This window comes from Tauraco erythrolophus, chromosome 10 (assembly GCF_009769465.1).
Source record: "Tauraco erythrolophus isolate bTauEry1 chromosome 10, bTauEry1.pri, whole genome shotgun sequence".
Lineage (NCBI taxonomy): Eukaryota > Metazoa > Chordata > Aves > Musophagiformes > Musophagidae > Tauraco > Tauraco erythrolophus.
This window is the reverse complement of record NC_141474.1, coordinates 21,978,752-21,996,051: the sequence shown is the minus strand read 5'-3', so window position 1 is coordinate 21,996,051 and position 17,300 is coordinate 21,978,752. Positions and strand designations below refer to the sequence as shown.

Below are 17,300 nucleotides of genomic sequence, written 5' to 3'. Positions count from 1 at the left end.
TAAACACTTTATGATATATTTTCTTTCCAAGGAACTTTTTCAATCTCACTGAACATGCTGAAGTCATTATACATTTACTAGAGATGCTTCTTTGTCCTGACAGACTTACTATAGGTTGCATTTCTGCTGGAGATTAAAAATGATGTATTAGTAGATATTTTTCTAAAAATACTCTTTTAAGTAATATTTATCTGCATCTTCGCAAACCTGGAAGAACATACACAACAGCAAAGAAAATACAGAAAATAATTCAGGGCAAATAATATACAACCATGAGAACTTTTACCACTATGTTTATTTAAATGAAGGGAAACATGCCAAAATGCGAAAGCTAAACACTTCAGTATATTCACATATTTTACATTCAAAGGACTAACAGAAATAATCTTTTTTTTTTTTCAGAAAATAAGATTTCTCTTGTGGTTTCCAAAGTTTTCACAGAGACATGGAATATACTTAATGAAGCATGTCACTGCAGTGCATACAATGAAAGCCTTGTGTATATGGAAAAAAGATAAAAAACAAGCAAATTTTACCATTACCAAATAAAGTTTTACTTTAATATAAATAAAATTCAGAGTAGGGCTTTATTTTAACTGACAACAAAACAGAGGGATTTATTAACAACTACATATTTACAGTGCCTTGCTGGTGAAAATACTGAGCTTCATCTGAGATCCTAGACACTTCCTGAGAAGGCAACATGGACTGAGGATTGCTCAGCACTTCAGATACACTAGGTGCTAAAAGGATGAAATTAAAGCATATTTTTCAAATAAGTAAGATGGCAAGGGTGGAACTGCCAATGCATTATACCCTGATCCAGCAAAACTATGCACCTCAAGTACTCCTTTTGATTTCAGTAGATCTATGTATGCTCCTAGAAAACATAGGATAAGTGTTTCAAAACCAGGAGCCTCAGAGGAAGACTCAAAGATGGTATGAGTAGAGAAAACTGCTATAGTTACAATTTTATGTGGTATGGAGGCTAATTAGCTTGAATTTAAATCCATATTCCTCTGTATGGGTGATTTCTACCATTTTTCTTTTGATTCTACAAGCTCTGGATTCCAAATATCTCTATCAAGTGACAAACTTCTGAAAGTGTCTTCTCCATACAGCCTCCAAAATCATAGTGCCAGCTAAGCAGATCTCAGTCTTTTTGGCAATTAAATAAAACAAGAACCAGATCTTTTTCAAAGTATTCACAAAATAGTCTTTCACTTATAAAATGGCTGTCCCACCATTCTTGTATCAGATCTGACCTGAGCTCTTTAGATCTAAACAGTTGTTTAAAAGTTATAAAAATAAAGAATTGATTAATATACAAATATATATTTCAGAGTGATAAGAGAATAATATTAAACAAATTCCTTTTTTAATCTACTTTAAATTAAAAGAAATGTTTTCAAAAGTCTGGGCTGAATCAGATCTTTATCTATTGAGTTTTTAATGGAACCCATTCCCTGCAGATGGCCACATACAACTTTATGTAAGATGCTCATTACTACAAAAGGACAGTGAACATGTTTCCACTAGCAAAGCAATTCATAAAATCTGCTGTGCCAGTTGGTTTTTGGTATCTTGCTTTCAGGAACTGCAGATATTTCTAACATTAGAAACAAAATCTAAGCAATGAAAAGTCTTGAGCTTCTTTAGAAATTTGCTTCTTTCCCTGGTCTTCGTTAATATTTGTTTTGCAATAATCTGTTTGTATACAGCATAATATAAATGCTCTGCATGAACGCAAATGTATGTACAAAACCAGTCAGTAATTCAGTTAAGAGATACGCCCGCTCACTGGGTCATTTCAAACTTTCAAAATACCATATATTTCTGTAATATCCATAGAAACATCATCTGGGTTGCTCCCTTCTTCCACTGAGTTGCTCAGGCATGTTCTCCTTCTGTTTATCTCAAGCAGCCAAAACAGCAAGGAACATTTTTGAGCAATCTGTAATACTCTTCCTGAATCTGGAATAAAAATATTGCATTAAAATATGCAATAGAATAAAATATGAAATAGATTTATTAATAGGTCTATATGTCTTTTAACTCATTTTGCACTGCTCCCATCATTAGATGTTTTAAGGTGGGGCTGCTTTTGACTTTAGGACAGGACACTGAAGACAGCGTCATCTCAGGATAGTGTGGGCAGCGTGAATCCTGCTGCTAACTGGGAAGACTGAAAATGGATTTTATTGCACGCATTGCATTATCCATTGGGTTAATAGCACTATAACCAGTTTTACAATTTCAAAAAAAAATTTTTTTCCATGTTTCATACATTGGTTTTAAAACCAATGGAGCGAGGAAATATGTGAGAAGGTGAAAATCGGGCAGAGGTTCTGTCTCCAGTGAAGGCAATAGCAGAGTTTCCCCTCATCCCTCCTCCCATCAATGGCACAAGGATTCTCTCCCTTGTTCTGATAAAACCTTTGCACTGTGACTCCACTGCAGGGCTGGGTGTAGCTACACAGCCAGTGTAGCTACACAAGGCTGTCTGTGTCGCATCCCGCAAGGAATGGGACACTTACCTTCCTAGACAACACACAAAGAAATATGAAGATGAACATCCCCTGGAATGCATTGAAGATTGTAAAAAGATACGCGGTAACCACGGATCCCTGTACAACGTGGAGGACCCCGAAGATCCAGGTAGCCCCAAGGAGGAACAGGAGAGCAAGAGCACCTCGGGCACAGGATCTAGACAGGAAAGAAACATTGCAAACAATGTGTGGGCACGTGCTATTTTCCTTCCTTCACTGCTTCCTTCACTGGTCAATGCTGCCTAGGTAATTTTTCCTCAGCTGCAAGGGGCTGAGAAGTGTAAATGCGAGGGCTGCTCTTCAGGGTGTGCCGCGACACTGTGGCACGAGTAGGCTCACGTAATTACTGCAGAAGAATAAAGGAGTAAAACTGGAGGGTCTTAAAACATTGGCTTCTTTAATCGTCATATATGTTTTCTCTAGTGTACTGCAGCACCATATGATTTGATTTAAATCTATTTTTAGTGTAATTCCCCAAGGAAAAACATATGTCTGTTATGAAGCATTCCCCCACTTTTCCTCCTCCCCCTTATCCTCCTCAAAAAAATAACCCAGAAAAATGTACAGTATGCTCCTAGGTCAGTACACATGCATGACATCAAAGGGTTCTCAGGCTGCCTCTCAGGTTCACTGCAGAAGATGGTGCCAGTTGTAAAACTAGACTTTCTTTCTTTCAATCTTTCTCTTAAAAAAAAAAAAAAAATAGTTATAGGCTCAAATAGTTCCTGGGTCAGCATATTGATGCTTTAAAATTATAGGAACTGACTGGCTATGATTTTTTTTTTTTTCAACATGCTGTAGAGCCCTGCTCACAGACTCAAGCAAATTACAGCGTGTTGTCTTGGAAATGAAGCCACTGATTACTTTCTTATTCATTCTCAGCCCAGTCATTGCTGGACTTCCTTTGAACAACAGACGTTTTGAGCACTGTTCCTCTGAAAATGAATAATTTTCAACTTCATTAAAACCAGCTTACCACGTGAAGCTATGAAGGGTGAGGAATAAGAGAAAGTAATCAATCAAACAATTGCTAAATCCTAACTATAAATCTCGTGCAATGCATTGAAACTGCAGGAGTGTTCCTAAGCAACACAAACAGTAAGTTGTTTTCAATGTTCCCTGTAGTACACTTCAGCTTTTCCTGCACAAATGGTTTTCAAGGTCCCTATAAATCAGTTTTAAAGAGAGTGCGTTGATGGAAAAATCATAGCAGCATGCAAAGTAAAAATCCTGGAGAGAACCCTCTCCACCCCTCCCACGCCAGAGAAACACAATGTCCTACTGTAGACTTTTTACAAATAACATGAATGGCTTGATTCTCTTATCACTGAATTACTTGTTACTTCGAGGCAAATATTTTGGTCTTAATTCAGGCATAAGTTTTGAAATCTGGTTTGGCTTGCATAGGGGCTATGCAAAACACTTCAGGAAAAAAGACAGTTACTTCTTTAACCTTGCCATCAGGCTTTGCCCTCTGGTTAATACGAATCACTCATTGTATTCCTCCTACACTTCTCACACAACTCCAATGTTACTGTACAAGGTATTGCTCAATGGGAATAAAGATCACAAAATCTACCTTCAAATCTATGGGAGTGAATAACAAAAAAAAAAAATATTTCTTTTTCTACAAATCTTCCAAAGGATTAAACTGTCATTTTTTGAATACTCACTTTCTTCTCTGGCTGTATTAAATGTACAGAAGGTAGAATTTGTATTAAATGGCAAACTTACCTTATATTTTCATAACAGCTAACTTCTGGCTTTAACATTGCAGTGTGTCGAAATACTTTATAAATAATCACTCCGAAAGCCAACAAATTAACCTGGGGGAGTGAAGAAAGAAACTTTTAGTTCAATCCAGGATGCTTTTGAATTTCATTAACTGTTACACATTCAAATGAAACAAGTCAGATAAAGTTTCTGTGTATATGAAACCTACAGAATTCAGTGCCGGGAGGGGAAAAAAAAATGCCCTTTTCTGACCTGCTTCTATTAAAAAAATGTGAGGCCTGTTAGAAACATTGATCAAACAGGGCTGTAACTTTACCTTATCTCAACACTATCACTACCAACAGTCTGCAAATGTTTATTGATTTTATTGGTAATCGCTTCGATTTCCTGCTGAGATTTTTTTTCTCTAAGTAGAGACTTTTAAGAAGAAAAAAAAGACAAGAAAAGACAAGAGAAAAGACAAAAAGAAGGGAAAGGGACAAAAGGGAAAGGGAAAGGGAAAGGGAAAGGGAAAGGGGAAAGGGGAAAGGGAAAGGGAAAGGGAAAGGGAAAGGGAAAGGGAAAGGGGGAAAGGGCAAGGGAGAGGGCAAGGGGGAAGGGAAGGGAAGGGAAGGGAAGGGAAGGGAAGGGAAGGGAAGGGAAGGGAAGGGAAGGGAAGGGAAGGGAAGGGAAGGGAAGGGAAGGGAAGGGAAGGGAAGGGAAGGGAAGGGAAGGGAAGGGAAGGGAAGGGAAAAACCAAAAAAGCCCCTCCCCCCCATGGATTTTCTATTGTACTGTATCACGTAGATCTTGACAAAATGTATGTCTTTTTTTTCTGAATAACATTAATAACATCATGTTCGAAGGTCTTTGCGTTGTGAAAACTTTCAAATGTCGGAAAAAACTTTGAGATTTGCACAAATGATTTTTAAAAAACTAACTTTAGATGAAAGGCTCCGTGCTGCATATTCTTTCTTATATTTTATGTTTGTTTCATAGGTGAATAATTTCAGTATGCTTTTTTTTCCCTGCCTTTTTTATAGTAGCATCACTTTATTTGAGCTTGAAACAGAAAAAAGCAACTAAAAGAAGCAGTTTTGCAAATGATGCTCAATTACGGTTCTGAACCTCTGTTTGCTCGGCTAGGCTTCACTGATCTTTCATTTAAATTTATACGGCATTCCTTTAACAATGTGATAGGCTTGCTTTCTTGCTTTTTTTTAAAAAAAATCCTATTTTGCTTTGCAGCATTTAGAATCAGAATATATTAAAAATGTTTGTAAATGAACAAAATTTTAGCTGGATGTCATCTAGATACTATTTGTAGATCCTCAGTTTTAATCCCTGGGTTCCTGTGGGCTTCCACCTGTAGTGTGAATAGAATTAATGTCTTCCCCAGCTTGTTTCCCCAAAAAGACTGTGGTTTTCCTCCTGCCTTCTTTAACTTTAAAAAAGCAATCTTCCTAAATGAAAACAAAAGGCTGCTGTAGGAGAACAGCATCACTGTAAAAAGAATCACTTTCATTTGTTAACACTTGTTTTGTACGTCCTTAGAACATTTTTGTTGTGTCAAGGGGACAGTATCTGATATTAAATGCAGGCACTGCTTTAATTAGCTGCATGCTCATACTTTAATACAGCATAATGTATTTACAATTCGATAAGACAGGAGATAGAGCTGATTAGCAGTTTAGGGAATTAATCCTTCACTGAATACCTTGTACTCGCACTGAGCATGAGAGCTATTCTGAAACTCCTTATATTTAAAATTGTAATCTATAATATCTCCTAAACCAGCAATTTTTCAAAGTTAATTATAAGTCAGTCAGCAGTTGTGGGTAATTATATGCAGGCTTACTTTTTATCTTATATTTGTTGGTGAATAGTACATCAAATAACTTAGCGCACACACTGTAATCTGCATAATCCACCTAATGTATTTATTAATCTGAAAAAGGTAGGGTGAAATGTGATCAAAGTACCACTAGCACAGAGAATACACACTTCTACATCTTCCAAAACCGTGATCAAGATTGGAAGCACAAAACCAACCTACCGCTCTGCTGGCGCATCACCAAGGTCGCTACTGTCAATCAGAGCCTTCCTGTTGCCATTAACAGGCTTGGTAAGAAGCTCTGTGGGCCAAATCCCGTTATCCTTTGGCTACATAAACCAGCTACAGAACTGGAGATGTTTTGCTGAGCGAGGATGTGGTGGGCAGCAGGCAGATGTGGGGCCTCACAGCAGCTGACTCCATTTCTCTTTGTCCCAGCGGGGCTCCTTTACACAAATACTATTTACACTGTCCGTTGCACAGGATAATAGGATTTGGCCCTCTGCATTAAAGTAATACCCATTAACTATGATCTTTTCATTCATCAATCCACTCTAATGGGAATAATCTGTAGGTATCGAGGGAGCGGGAGAGGTTAACGCCAGCTTCTCGGAGTCAGCTGCCAGAACACAATTATTGTACAATACGTCTCAGGTAGCCTCGCAGGAGGTAGTGTTACAGGGTAATGAAGGTGAGCTTAACTTCTGAAATACCCGGTCATTTCCAAGATTTATTAAAGTCTTATGTCGTTTTTTGCCCCATTTTGAAGCACTTCATTAATAAAAAGTATCTATAGCAAAGTGCATGGACTGCCTTTACACAATGTTCAGTGTCTCAAAACGGTAGCTTTTAGGCAATGTAGTGGTTTGCTTTTGGTTGTGTTTTTTTTTTTTTCTTTTCAACCTAAGTTAGAGGCCTCTGGAACTGCGTTTTGTGCTTTGAGAAACAAAATAGGTAAAAATAAAGTAGTTGTAACCGTCCCATGACACAGAAATGCAGCAAAACTTGCAGGAAAACAATAGCAGGAACTCATGGGTAAATCCAGAAGGAAAAATAGCCAATGTTAATAATGGGTCAAGTGTGGCCTTTAGAGAAACTGGTAATCCAATAGTTATCCTAAACTTAACATACTCAGCTTCAGCCTGATACTCTGCATGTTCTTTGCTATGAACATACCAGCAGCCTCAGCTATTTCTGGAAAATATAAAGTAAAAAGTTCACATTGGACTGTTGGATTGAGCAGGAACGCTGAGCCTTTGGACTGAGTAGGACTAAAAGGAAAATGGCCTTTATATGACCGATATCCCCAAAGAGCCGTATGTGTTTCAACAAACAGGATGGAAAGTCGAATCATGCAAAATGCCTGGCCAAAGGTACAACCACTTAAAACATTTGGATTTGTATCCAAACCTGAGCTTCAAGCGAGCAGAAATGGAGGTAATAATCTGTAAAAGTAGTCCAAAATATACATAGGCAAAAGAAATCCCAGACCCCCATACCTTGCAGCTTGGACAAGCTAAGGGACTTCTGGATGAGAGACACTGAAACATCTAAAAAGGCTTCAGCTCCTACGTATAGCCAAATACTATGTTTTTTACTTCCTTTGGTTGTAATCGTGTGTTTTCCTTTTTGTAATTAAAGCACAATCTTCAGCTCTTGTGGAATAAACCTTCAACAACGTTATAATTAAGGCTGCCTTAAGGTGACAGGCAAGGTGAATGAGCATGAAGCGGCAAACATAAGGCGCGCCGTCTCCAGAGAGGCATCAGGCTGGAGGAGAGCGAGATGTGCAGGCAGCTGTGACACCAAGCTTGGGACCAGCTTTGCCTGGGATGGGGGACCGCTGCTGCCGCGTGCCGGCTTCAGGGATATGTCGCCTGTGTAATGAGCAGAGCTGCTCCGCAGCTTTGGGCAAACCCAAAGCGTGAAATGTTGTGGCATGGCCACAGTTTCATCAAGTGAATAACGACATTACAGTGTGACACGGTGAGTTCTTGTGCCTTTGTTTTTGGTGTTATTACATGGCTGAGCAGTCAGAGAAACTGCTGCGTGTCCTCAGAGGGGCTTCTCGGCAAGTCTAATGGGCTAAAGGGGAATTTCATTGAGTCCAAGCCCAGAACTGAATTCTCTTTTTTTATTATTTTTTTTTTTATTTAACAAACTACCACAAACTGCTATTGGGCAAACAGTGCACTCAGTCGTTGTTATTTCACAAAGGAAACCTCTGACTTTCTCCCTGCTAACCCAATTCTGTGAGGTGCTGAGCATCTTCAGCCCTCTCCTCCTTGAGTGGGAATCAGGTTTCACTCAGAGTGCTCAGGTGCACAACAGGACTCATTTTAAAAAGAAAAAAAAAAGGAATAGATTAAGTATTAAGTGGTTAATCAAAGACAAGGGCTGATATAGGAACAGCCTCCACTCATAGCATCTTCAGTGAATTGTTTCCCCTTAAAGGTATTTGTAAAAGTATTTTTAGTGTTCTTAAATTCTTAAATTTAGTGTTCTTAAATTCATTGTGGTATGTTTATGACCAAATGGGAGGAAACTTAAAATATGTTTACATGAAATAGACATTAAAAAAGGGCAATTATTAGATCCCATGAAATAAGGATTTTGTAGATATGGGTATAATAACATATTAAACTACATTTATGTATCTGTATAACTTAGGATAATCTCCAAGGAGCCCCATATCTGAATGAGCTAGGTTTTACTGTACACCCGTGACTGAGTTTCAAGGGAGGATTGCAAGTGTTTGATACATCTCTCTCAGGGACATCACCTGTGTGAAGGGTCACGAGGATTTAGGACTTTGGAGTGAATTCTGGCCTCATTAAATCAATGGCAGAACTCCTGTTAAATTGAAGGCAAACTCCCATTGCCTCCAGTGTCGTCAAGCCTTCACCTCTGCACATCATAGAGCGCAGCAGTCGCAGGGGCGACAGCGGACACTGCTGTAGGTTTCGCTCTGCAGACGAGCACGTGGATGTATCATGGATTCTGGAGATCTCTATGTACAATTCCCATGTTCACAGCTGTGCTGTCAATGGGTAAGTTAGAGCAGGCATACAAGGAAGAGTTCAGGGCTGTCTGGAGTGGTACAAGTCCTGGGATCAGACCTGACCCACAGCCACAGTGTCGGTCTGGATAATTTCCTCATGTAAAGAGATTCACAGGAGAGAAAAAGCGAATGCAAATTCAGAGAAATTTCCTGGTGCTTTCCTAATCATCTTGTCAACGATAAGGAGGTTTTGCCAAAGAAATTAGCCTGGGGAGCTCTGTGCAAGCAATCACATGTATTTTAGGATAGGATGGGAAAAACTGAGTGTGGTGTTAACCTACCTTTGCCTAGAGCTGGGATGGCTCTGTAAATCTGTTTGCAGATGCCTTCCTCCCTCTGTCTTAATACTACCATGGCTGACTGGACAGAGTACCTCTGCATAGATTTCTGAAATGAAGGAAAACTGCCCAACAGTGGGCATGGGTAGTGCAATGTACTGCTGCTTGGCTTCTACTCCCAGCAGTTCTGGGACCACTGCAGCAGAAATTCACCCATCCTCAGTTTGTAGAAGAAAATAATAAGAGTTGTATGCACATTGAGACGTAAAATATTCACTCGATTCTTATTCCTAAGGTGAGGATCTAGAAGAGCACTGAGAAACAATCTCATCTATTCTCCAACCAAATAACAAACTTCCCTGTTGATTACTAACTGTATTTTGCAAACTAAGTAATAACATAAAAAAGAGCATGTAGGTCCTAAAATGCTAAATGTTCCAAGCTGTTGGAGTTCTGCTAATAGCACATTGCTTAGCAACTGCTATATTTAAAATAGATCCTTAATTCCACTGTTAAATGTACGTATTTCACATACTGGAAGAGTAACAATGTTCTATCAAGTAAATATGATGTTAGTGCTTCACATTGCTTGAAACACTCTCTGTGTAGGTACAAAATGATAGTTATTTTTAGTTGAGCACTGAATGGTATGAAATACACAAAATTTACTAAAGCATGCAAAACATCTGCCTGCAAATAAAAATATTTGCACTCATGCTGAAGAGTTGTAGTTTCTTTCATAATTAATTACAATTAAAGATACTGATTGAAGTGATGTATCATCATTTTGCCCCATCAAGGTAGCTGACAGCTGTCAAATTTGGCAACTAAGACCTCTTTTCTCCTTCCTCGTCCCCCTCCCCCCCCCAAGACCTTCTTTAAGCAAGACAAAAGAGCACTTGAAAGCTCAGAGGGAAATCGTCCATCTTTCATGGCAATTGCTCAGTTAGCACCTGGACCTCTGGTAAAACGAAACAGACCAGGACGAGAGGCATTCAAGAAAATTTTGTCCAACATTTTCTTGTTGAAAAATGTCAGTTCATTAACAATAAAAGACATTTACTGTTTTAGACTGTGCTTTCACCAGGAAAGGCTTCCTGTCTAGGATAGCTTTTCTGATTAAAACTAGAAAGGACACTCCTGAACAATGAAAATCCCTGTGGACAGGGCACTTATCCACAATTTTCTGTTGTACTTAATATTCAGACTAGGGCTATGACCCTTAGTTTCTCCAGCCTCTGTGCCAGCTACTCATTGCTATTGTTCTCTCAGCCCTGCTGGATCTATTCCATGCCATATAAATAATTAAATATTCACTGGACCAAGGAGACCTGTATCTCCCTCATCCCCCAGTTCCTCATACAGAACTATCTAAAGATAGTTCTTTTTTTAACAGTGGAGTAATTGTTTAATAGGAGACTGAGGTTTTGAGGCTATTTCCAATACACATGTATTTATAGAATGAAAAAGGAACTGGTAATTTCATATATGATAGCCTTGTGTAAAAGATACACTCCAGCCTTTCAAAAGTTGTTAAAACACTTTAAATATCAGCCTTTTAAGGCTCTCTAGTGTTACAAAGAAGAGAAGGTATAAGAAAGAAGCAGCTAATTCTAAAGATTCAGACATACTAGTTCTGATTCAGTCTGAGCACTTTACATTCAAACTTCAAAAACGAAACCCCCAAATCATTCCCTTTTCCTTTCTTAGTCTCTGTCTCAATAATTGATGAAACCATCTATATGCTGATGTCAGATCTCACAAAAAAGAATGAGAAAATTTCTCCTGCTGCTCTCTTAGGCATATACTTGAATTTTTTACATATATCATATTGAATTTGGCTCTTTCAAAAAATGTCTGAAGTTCAGAGCAGCTGTATCTGTATCAGTCTTTACAATGACCCTCATTATGAATGTTTGAATTAATGAGCTTGTGATGCTCTGAATTCTGCCACAGAGAGCAATATGTTTCTGTCTCTCTGCTGTATGGCTAATGGCTGGGTAAAATGACAACATTCAATGGGTCATCGTTATTTCAGTCAGGGGAGAATGGAATTAAGCTATTAACAATACAACAGTTTAAGCTTCAAAATGAAAATGTATGCCATATTAATTGCATAAAATTGGACACAAGCTGGCAGTCAAACAGTCTGGGTTTGTCTCCTGACTGATTCATCTTGTTATCATGTTCCCAGTGAACATACCTTCTAGAATGTTTTAGGTATGCAACAGAAGTCTTACCTGGGAGTAGAAAATGTAATATTAACAAACCCCTTTAGGCTATATTTTAGGGAAATATTTTCAATAATGCAACATTAGAATTTTCTGATTCTAAGATTTTAATAATTTCACTTGTTTTAAAATTAAAACATAGCTAAATGAGTTTATTTCAAACCCTGCCTCAGGAAATATACAATTTTCACAAGGGTTGCTCTTTATATATGAATACTTCAAAGCTGTTCTTTTACATACCTCAAGCTGTAGATTTAGACTCAATTAAACGTTTCCTTTGTATTTTTAGAACACTTATAGCAAGCTGTAAATAAATAAATAGCATTTCTATACTTTTCATCAGAGTAAACAGCTTTTCAGACTTCTGTATTCAATGTTGTTTCTTATTGGATTGCAAAGCTAAACACATAATGATCTAAATATTTTTATTTAGCCTCAGTTCTGAAGCCAAGGGCAGGAGCTGTATCTGACCTCAGCCATAAATGTCAGCCCGACTAGACCCAGTGGTAGGACTAGAGACTATCTTGCTTGCAGTATGATCAATTACTACGTTTATTCTGCTCCTTTTCCAAGAAGCTTTTGAGAACGTGTGTTTACTTGGGAGTTGGTAATGACATAAATCAGACTGATTAATGAACTGATTCCAGGTGCATCAAAGGCTTCAGACTACATGTTACACCTCTCCTATGGTTTCTTTGCATCAATGCAAACCTGTCTTAGGCTGCATCTGGAGCCCTTGAGAAATATTTTTATCTGGTAAAGAGGAGTGAAATAGTTGCATATTACCTTTTAGCACAACTAGCTTCAGTGAATGGACAAGCTACCAGGAAGGAGGCAGCATCAGGGGCATGATCGAGATGCCGAGTCTCACAACAGGCTATATTTACCATTTTGGGGGTGTGAATAATTGGTAGAAAGTTGTCTGTGCCTTCCACAGTTTGCCAAATCTTCTAAGGGATTTGACCCTTTGCTTTTTAGAAATATTCATGATTCTGCTGTGGATGTGGTCACAAAATCTCATGCTGTGGCTTATGATCTTACTCAAAGCCACAAAAAGCTGTCTGAATGACCAAGTGAGATTTCCAAACAGAGCACTGACGTGCATTTACTACTGTGAATTTAAATTTGCTTCTGTAAATGTCTGCAAGTGATGAATCAAAGAGGCAGTAGAATAATGGAAAAAATGTGATTTGAGTGAGAAAATATGTAGTGTGGATGTAGTCATTATATAGTTACTAAGAAAGTCCAAAAGATATCATTGAACCTACAGTGCAAACCTACGGTGTCCTTTCAATGAACAATTTAGGGTAAGGACATGTGTTTATTGTAATTGTGTTATAGCAGAGCAATGTAAACAATCACCAAGAGCATTTAATTTAATTAAGCAATTAAAAAACCCCACCAAGTCTGATTCAGACAGATGTGTGGATTTCCTGAAACAAACAAAAAAATCCACTGAGGTTTAGTATACATGGATCTATTAAAATAGTGGGTACAGTTTATCTTGCTAGAAAAGAAGAATGCCTGGGACATTGACCTGCACTGAGCTGTGGGATGTCTTAGGAAATCTGCGCTGCCAGCTGGCGCCCATGGGTGCTCTTCCCCTTCTCCTCCGCCTTTACTCCCTCACCTGATGTGTCTGTTTGCTTCATTCTTGATGGTGATGATATACTTGACTTTTCAAGTCTAATATCCTTCTGGAGAATCTGTGGGAGAACCTTGTCCCATGCTTTTTCTTATAATACTACTAGCTAAATTGATTTAAAAAAAAAAATATATATATACGTGTGGAACATCCTTCAAGGATCTTTGAGCTTTACATGATGATTTTGTTCCTATGTGACAACATGAAAGCAAGTAATTTTCACTATGTAGACTAATGGCCATGACCTCTTTTTCCAAGTATTTCCAGAGACTTTAGAACAGGGGCTTTAATGACAGAGGGAGGAAGGAAAAACCTTAATTTCACATTAAAGACCTGGTCTTCCTGAGAAACTGCATCCATTGGGTATGACAGTATGGAAGCTGTGGCTTGGAGATTAAAGCTGGTCCTGTCCTCTGAACAGGGCAAGTACTTTCCGATTCAGTGATATTTTAACACAGCAGGTATTGTTGTTGCTGAACAACATTGCAGTTTGAACTAATTTTTTTTAACCAAAGTTGCAGGCTTAGTCTTTAATGCCACTATATTATTAATTATCTCCACTTTATCCACAATGGCATAAGAAATGCAATGGAGACACCATTAACTGATGCCACAGAGGGGCTAATGAAAAGGGGACTATTATTCTTTCATAAAGAATAAAAAAGTAATTGCTTGTCTCTGTAGAAAATTTATTTCCACTGAAAAGGCAGACTGAGGAGCAAGAGTAGATATAAAACAATGTTTAAAATAGCTATTTTCTGAAAAATGTACAGTAAATGTTACAGAGAATACTTTTCGCATCTATCTAAGAAACACAACTAGGCCATTTATCATAAATAACCGTTTGGAAAAAACCCACAGAATTTTCTGAAGCATAAATATTCAATAAAAAAATGTAAGATGGTGGTATGGTTTGTTGTGATTGAAGGTCAGAGGTCAAACAACTTTTTTGATAGCACTCCTTAGAATATCAAGAAATGTCAAGAGTAACGAACATGAGTGGCTGAAGAACAGGAATGATAGTGTTAACAATCTTGAAGAGGCAGTGTACCTGATTGCATCAGTGTGTTGTGATTGACCTCAGAGGGACTGCTTTTCTTTTTTTCCTTTTTTTTCCTTTTTTTTTTTTCAAATGGGAGCAACAGACTGTCAGATCGTGCTCAATATTGAAGTGTGGGAGAACATAAAACTTTAAACTCTTTGAATATTTACTTTTCTTCAAGAAAGATGTTCAGTTTGAATGGCCTAGATTAGAGTATTAAGCACATGAAATTTGTGAGTATATGAGAAAATAGCAGGGTAATGGATTTGCCAGGAAATTTTTCTGCATTGATTGCAGCAGTGTTACTAATCCTGAATCAACCTAAATGTACAGAACTGAATAAGTATTAGAGGTGTCCAATAAGATTTGATGAATGCACTATTCCATTAATTTTACCTTTTTTTGTTGAATAAATTATTTGACAAATAATGGTAAAATTCATCAAATAAATTATCTGATGAATATATTTTTTAAGTAATCGACTAGCTCTAATGAATATGCAGGCAGTTCCTTAATGAAAAGCATTACTTTACTGTTAGCCTGCTTTCATCACTCATATGTCACTTTTTTGTATTTTGCAACTGCAATCTGTATATTTTATTCATTTACCCATTCATTTACACATGGGAAGTTCAAAACAGTATGGCTAATCAATCATTGCAGTTCTTAGAATATTTTTGCTTTATAGTTGATTATTCATTGCATTTATTACATACAAGAATGCTTAATAAAAAGAACTTGGCTTTTCTGAGGACATCTCTCTGAAGAACTATTTTTGGCTTGTGTGTTCCAAGTCAAGTTTACAAGAACGCTCTGCAAATTGCAGGGTCCATTTATAAGCCAATTTTGTAGTTGCAAACACTACAATTACCAATTGTTTCTAGAAACTGGAGCTTGAAGCCAAGCCAGACACCTTCAAGGTCCCTGAAAACACATATTAGAGGAGTAAAACAAGGAAGAGTGTACAGGAGCCACCTCCTTGCGGCACAGAGCTAGGATGTTTGGATAAAAGCCACAGAGAAGATTATTTGGATGATGTTCAATTTTGGAAATGTTCCAACCTCAAAGAGCAAGTCTGTATTTTATTATTACGGAGGTGGTCTCTACAAATGATACTGATAGACTGATACCTTTAAACGGCAAATTGCCCCTTTTAATGTTACAACATGTCACACTTCTGAGTCCTGGTTCCTCACAGAGCTATGCCAATTTATTGTGTCAGTGACAGTGGGTACAATAGTCAAGCCTTCATGACTCTCAATACTGCGAAGGTGCAAATCATGTTATCAGGGATGACTTTGAACTTGCTGCATGAAGCTCAGCTGAATGGGTTTAATGGGAGAAGGTTGTGGGAGAGAAGTATATTAGAAGGGTTGCCTATAGCTGCACTTGGAGTAGCAGTGATTCTCTTCCAAATTTTCCTTTTAATGGCTTGTAGACTTTCATAAGCACAGCATTAACAGTCTTTGCCCAACCCTTCAAAACGATGTCATTTCCACTGCCAGTTGGACAGCTGATTTAAAGCTGTCCTTCACAATAGGTACGAGTGGAGGGACTTACTCTGTGTCCACAGAGTTTAAAATATGGGGTTTCCAAAAATGTCAGTGATGCAGAATAAAGCCCTTACACAGTTCTGCTTTCACTCAACACAGAGCGAGCTGTCATGGCAGAGTCGGGAAAAGCTACGTAGAAGTCCTCCACAACGTGAAGAAGTGTGTTCTTGGCTGACATTACATGCTAATCAAAACTGCAGCCACATTACTCTCCAGACAAACTGTTATTTCCATTCTACACACTTCTTATTACAGGGACATTGTTATTGTAAGAGTGTATTACAAAAGAAAAGAAAATGTTCTAGAAATATTTTTTTTTTGTAACTTTTATCTCTTGAGCTCATATTTGCATTTGCCTCAATCAGGCATGGGTTGTGGTACATGTGAATGTTTGTCCCTTAAAGCTTGTGATAAACTCACATTTCTATTAAAAAGTTTAAATACTTGTTATAAATAATTTCTCCATACTTGTATGCTTTGATCTAATCTACTGCATAGTTTTAGCTAAAATGGTTGTGGTTCTAAAGATTACAAGTATTAGGAGGAAGAAATAAGTTGTAGAAATTATCTTCAGCCTGCAGGTTGCTCTACAAAGGTTTAAAATGCTCTTTCTTCGCTAACTCCATCTAAAGCTGTTCTGACCCACTCCTTTTCATGTACAGTCACCAATCTAATAACAATAATAATAATTTTTAGATGGCATCAATAAGACCATTGCTTTGCACTTAAGAATTCTAATAGAGCCTTAATATTAACACGCAAACACCTTCAGATAGTGTTACTGCTTAGGCAATCAGAGGAGAACTTAGTTTTCACTCCTGATAAACTCCTATGCTTCACTATTACTGCAGATTTCAAGTCCAAGGATGTGTTTGAAACAATGTTCCCTAAGACAGAAAATCCACTGGTACAGAACCATTTCTATTATTCAGTGTTTACATGCTGTCTCAAAGGCATATTACAGTATAATCTAAACCACACAAATCTCCTGGGTCCCCATGCACAGAAACTGAAAGCACCATTTGGGTATACGGGCATTTGTGCTGACAATGAGTTTAATGTTTTTGTGCAAGAATCAGATTTGTGACGAGTGGCTTTGCAGAGATTTGATATCCAAACTTTCCAGGCTATCTTGGAAAACCTTCAAAATCAATACTCAAATAGTAGGTGAAGCTCAGGATTAAAGGTAAACTTGAAGCTGTGAGATTTTGCAGTTTTCTATATGAGGTTTGCAGTGCTCTATCTGGTTATCTCAGAACAAAAATAACATTTCCTTTTCAGAGTCCTGAATATTTTTTTTTCTTTAATTAGCTGTGAGAAGAATGGAAATCTTGGAAAGAGATCAGCTTCTGTAATTAAAAGAAATTCCTGAGCGGCCCTACATAGGAAAGAGT

General features: G+C 37.8%; 1 protein-coding gene across 1 annotated transcript in view; it reads right to left on the bottom strand.

Annotated features, from left to right (window-relative positions):
- Nucleotides 1–1,911: 1,911 nt before the first annotated feature.
- ADGRL4 (adhesion G protein-coupled receptor L4) overlaps nucleotides 1,912–17,300 on the bottom strand; it is a 75,407-nt gene continuing 60,018 nt past the window's right edge. The window contains exons 15-17 of the mRNA XM_086617559.1: nucleotides 4,284–4,375; nucleotides 2,538–2,706; nucleotides 1,912–1,974 (exon numbers count right to left, since the gene is read on the bottom strand). Of these exons, the coding sequence (XP_086473685.1) occupies nucleotides 1,912–1,974; nucleotides 2,538–2,706; nucleotides 4,284–4,375 (324 nt within the window). The remainder of the gene's footprint in view (nucleotides 1,975–2,537; nucleotides 2,707–4,283; nucleotides 4,376–17,300) is intronic.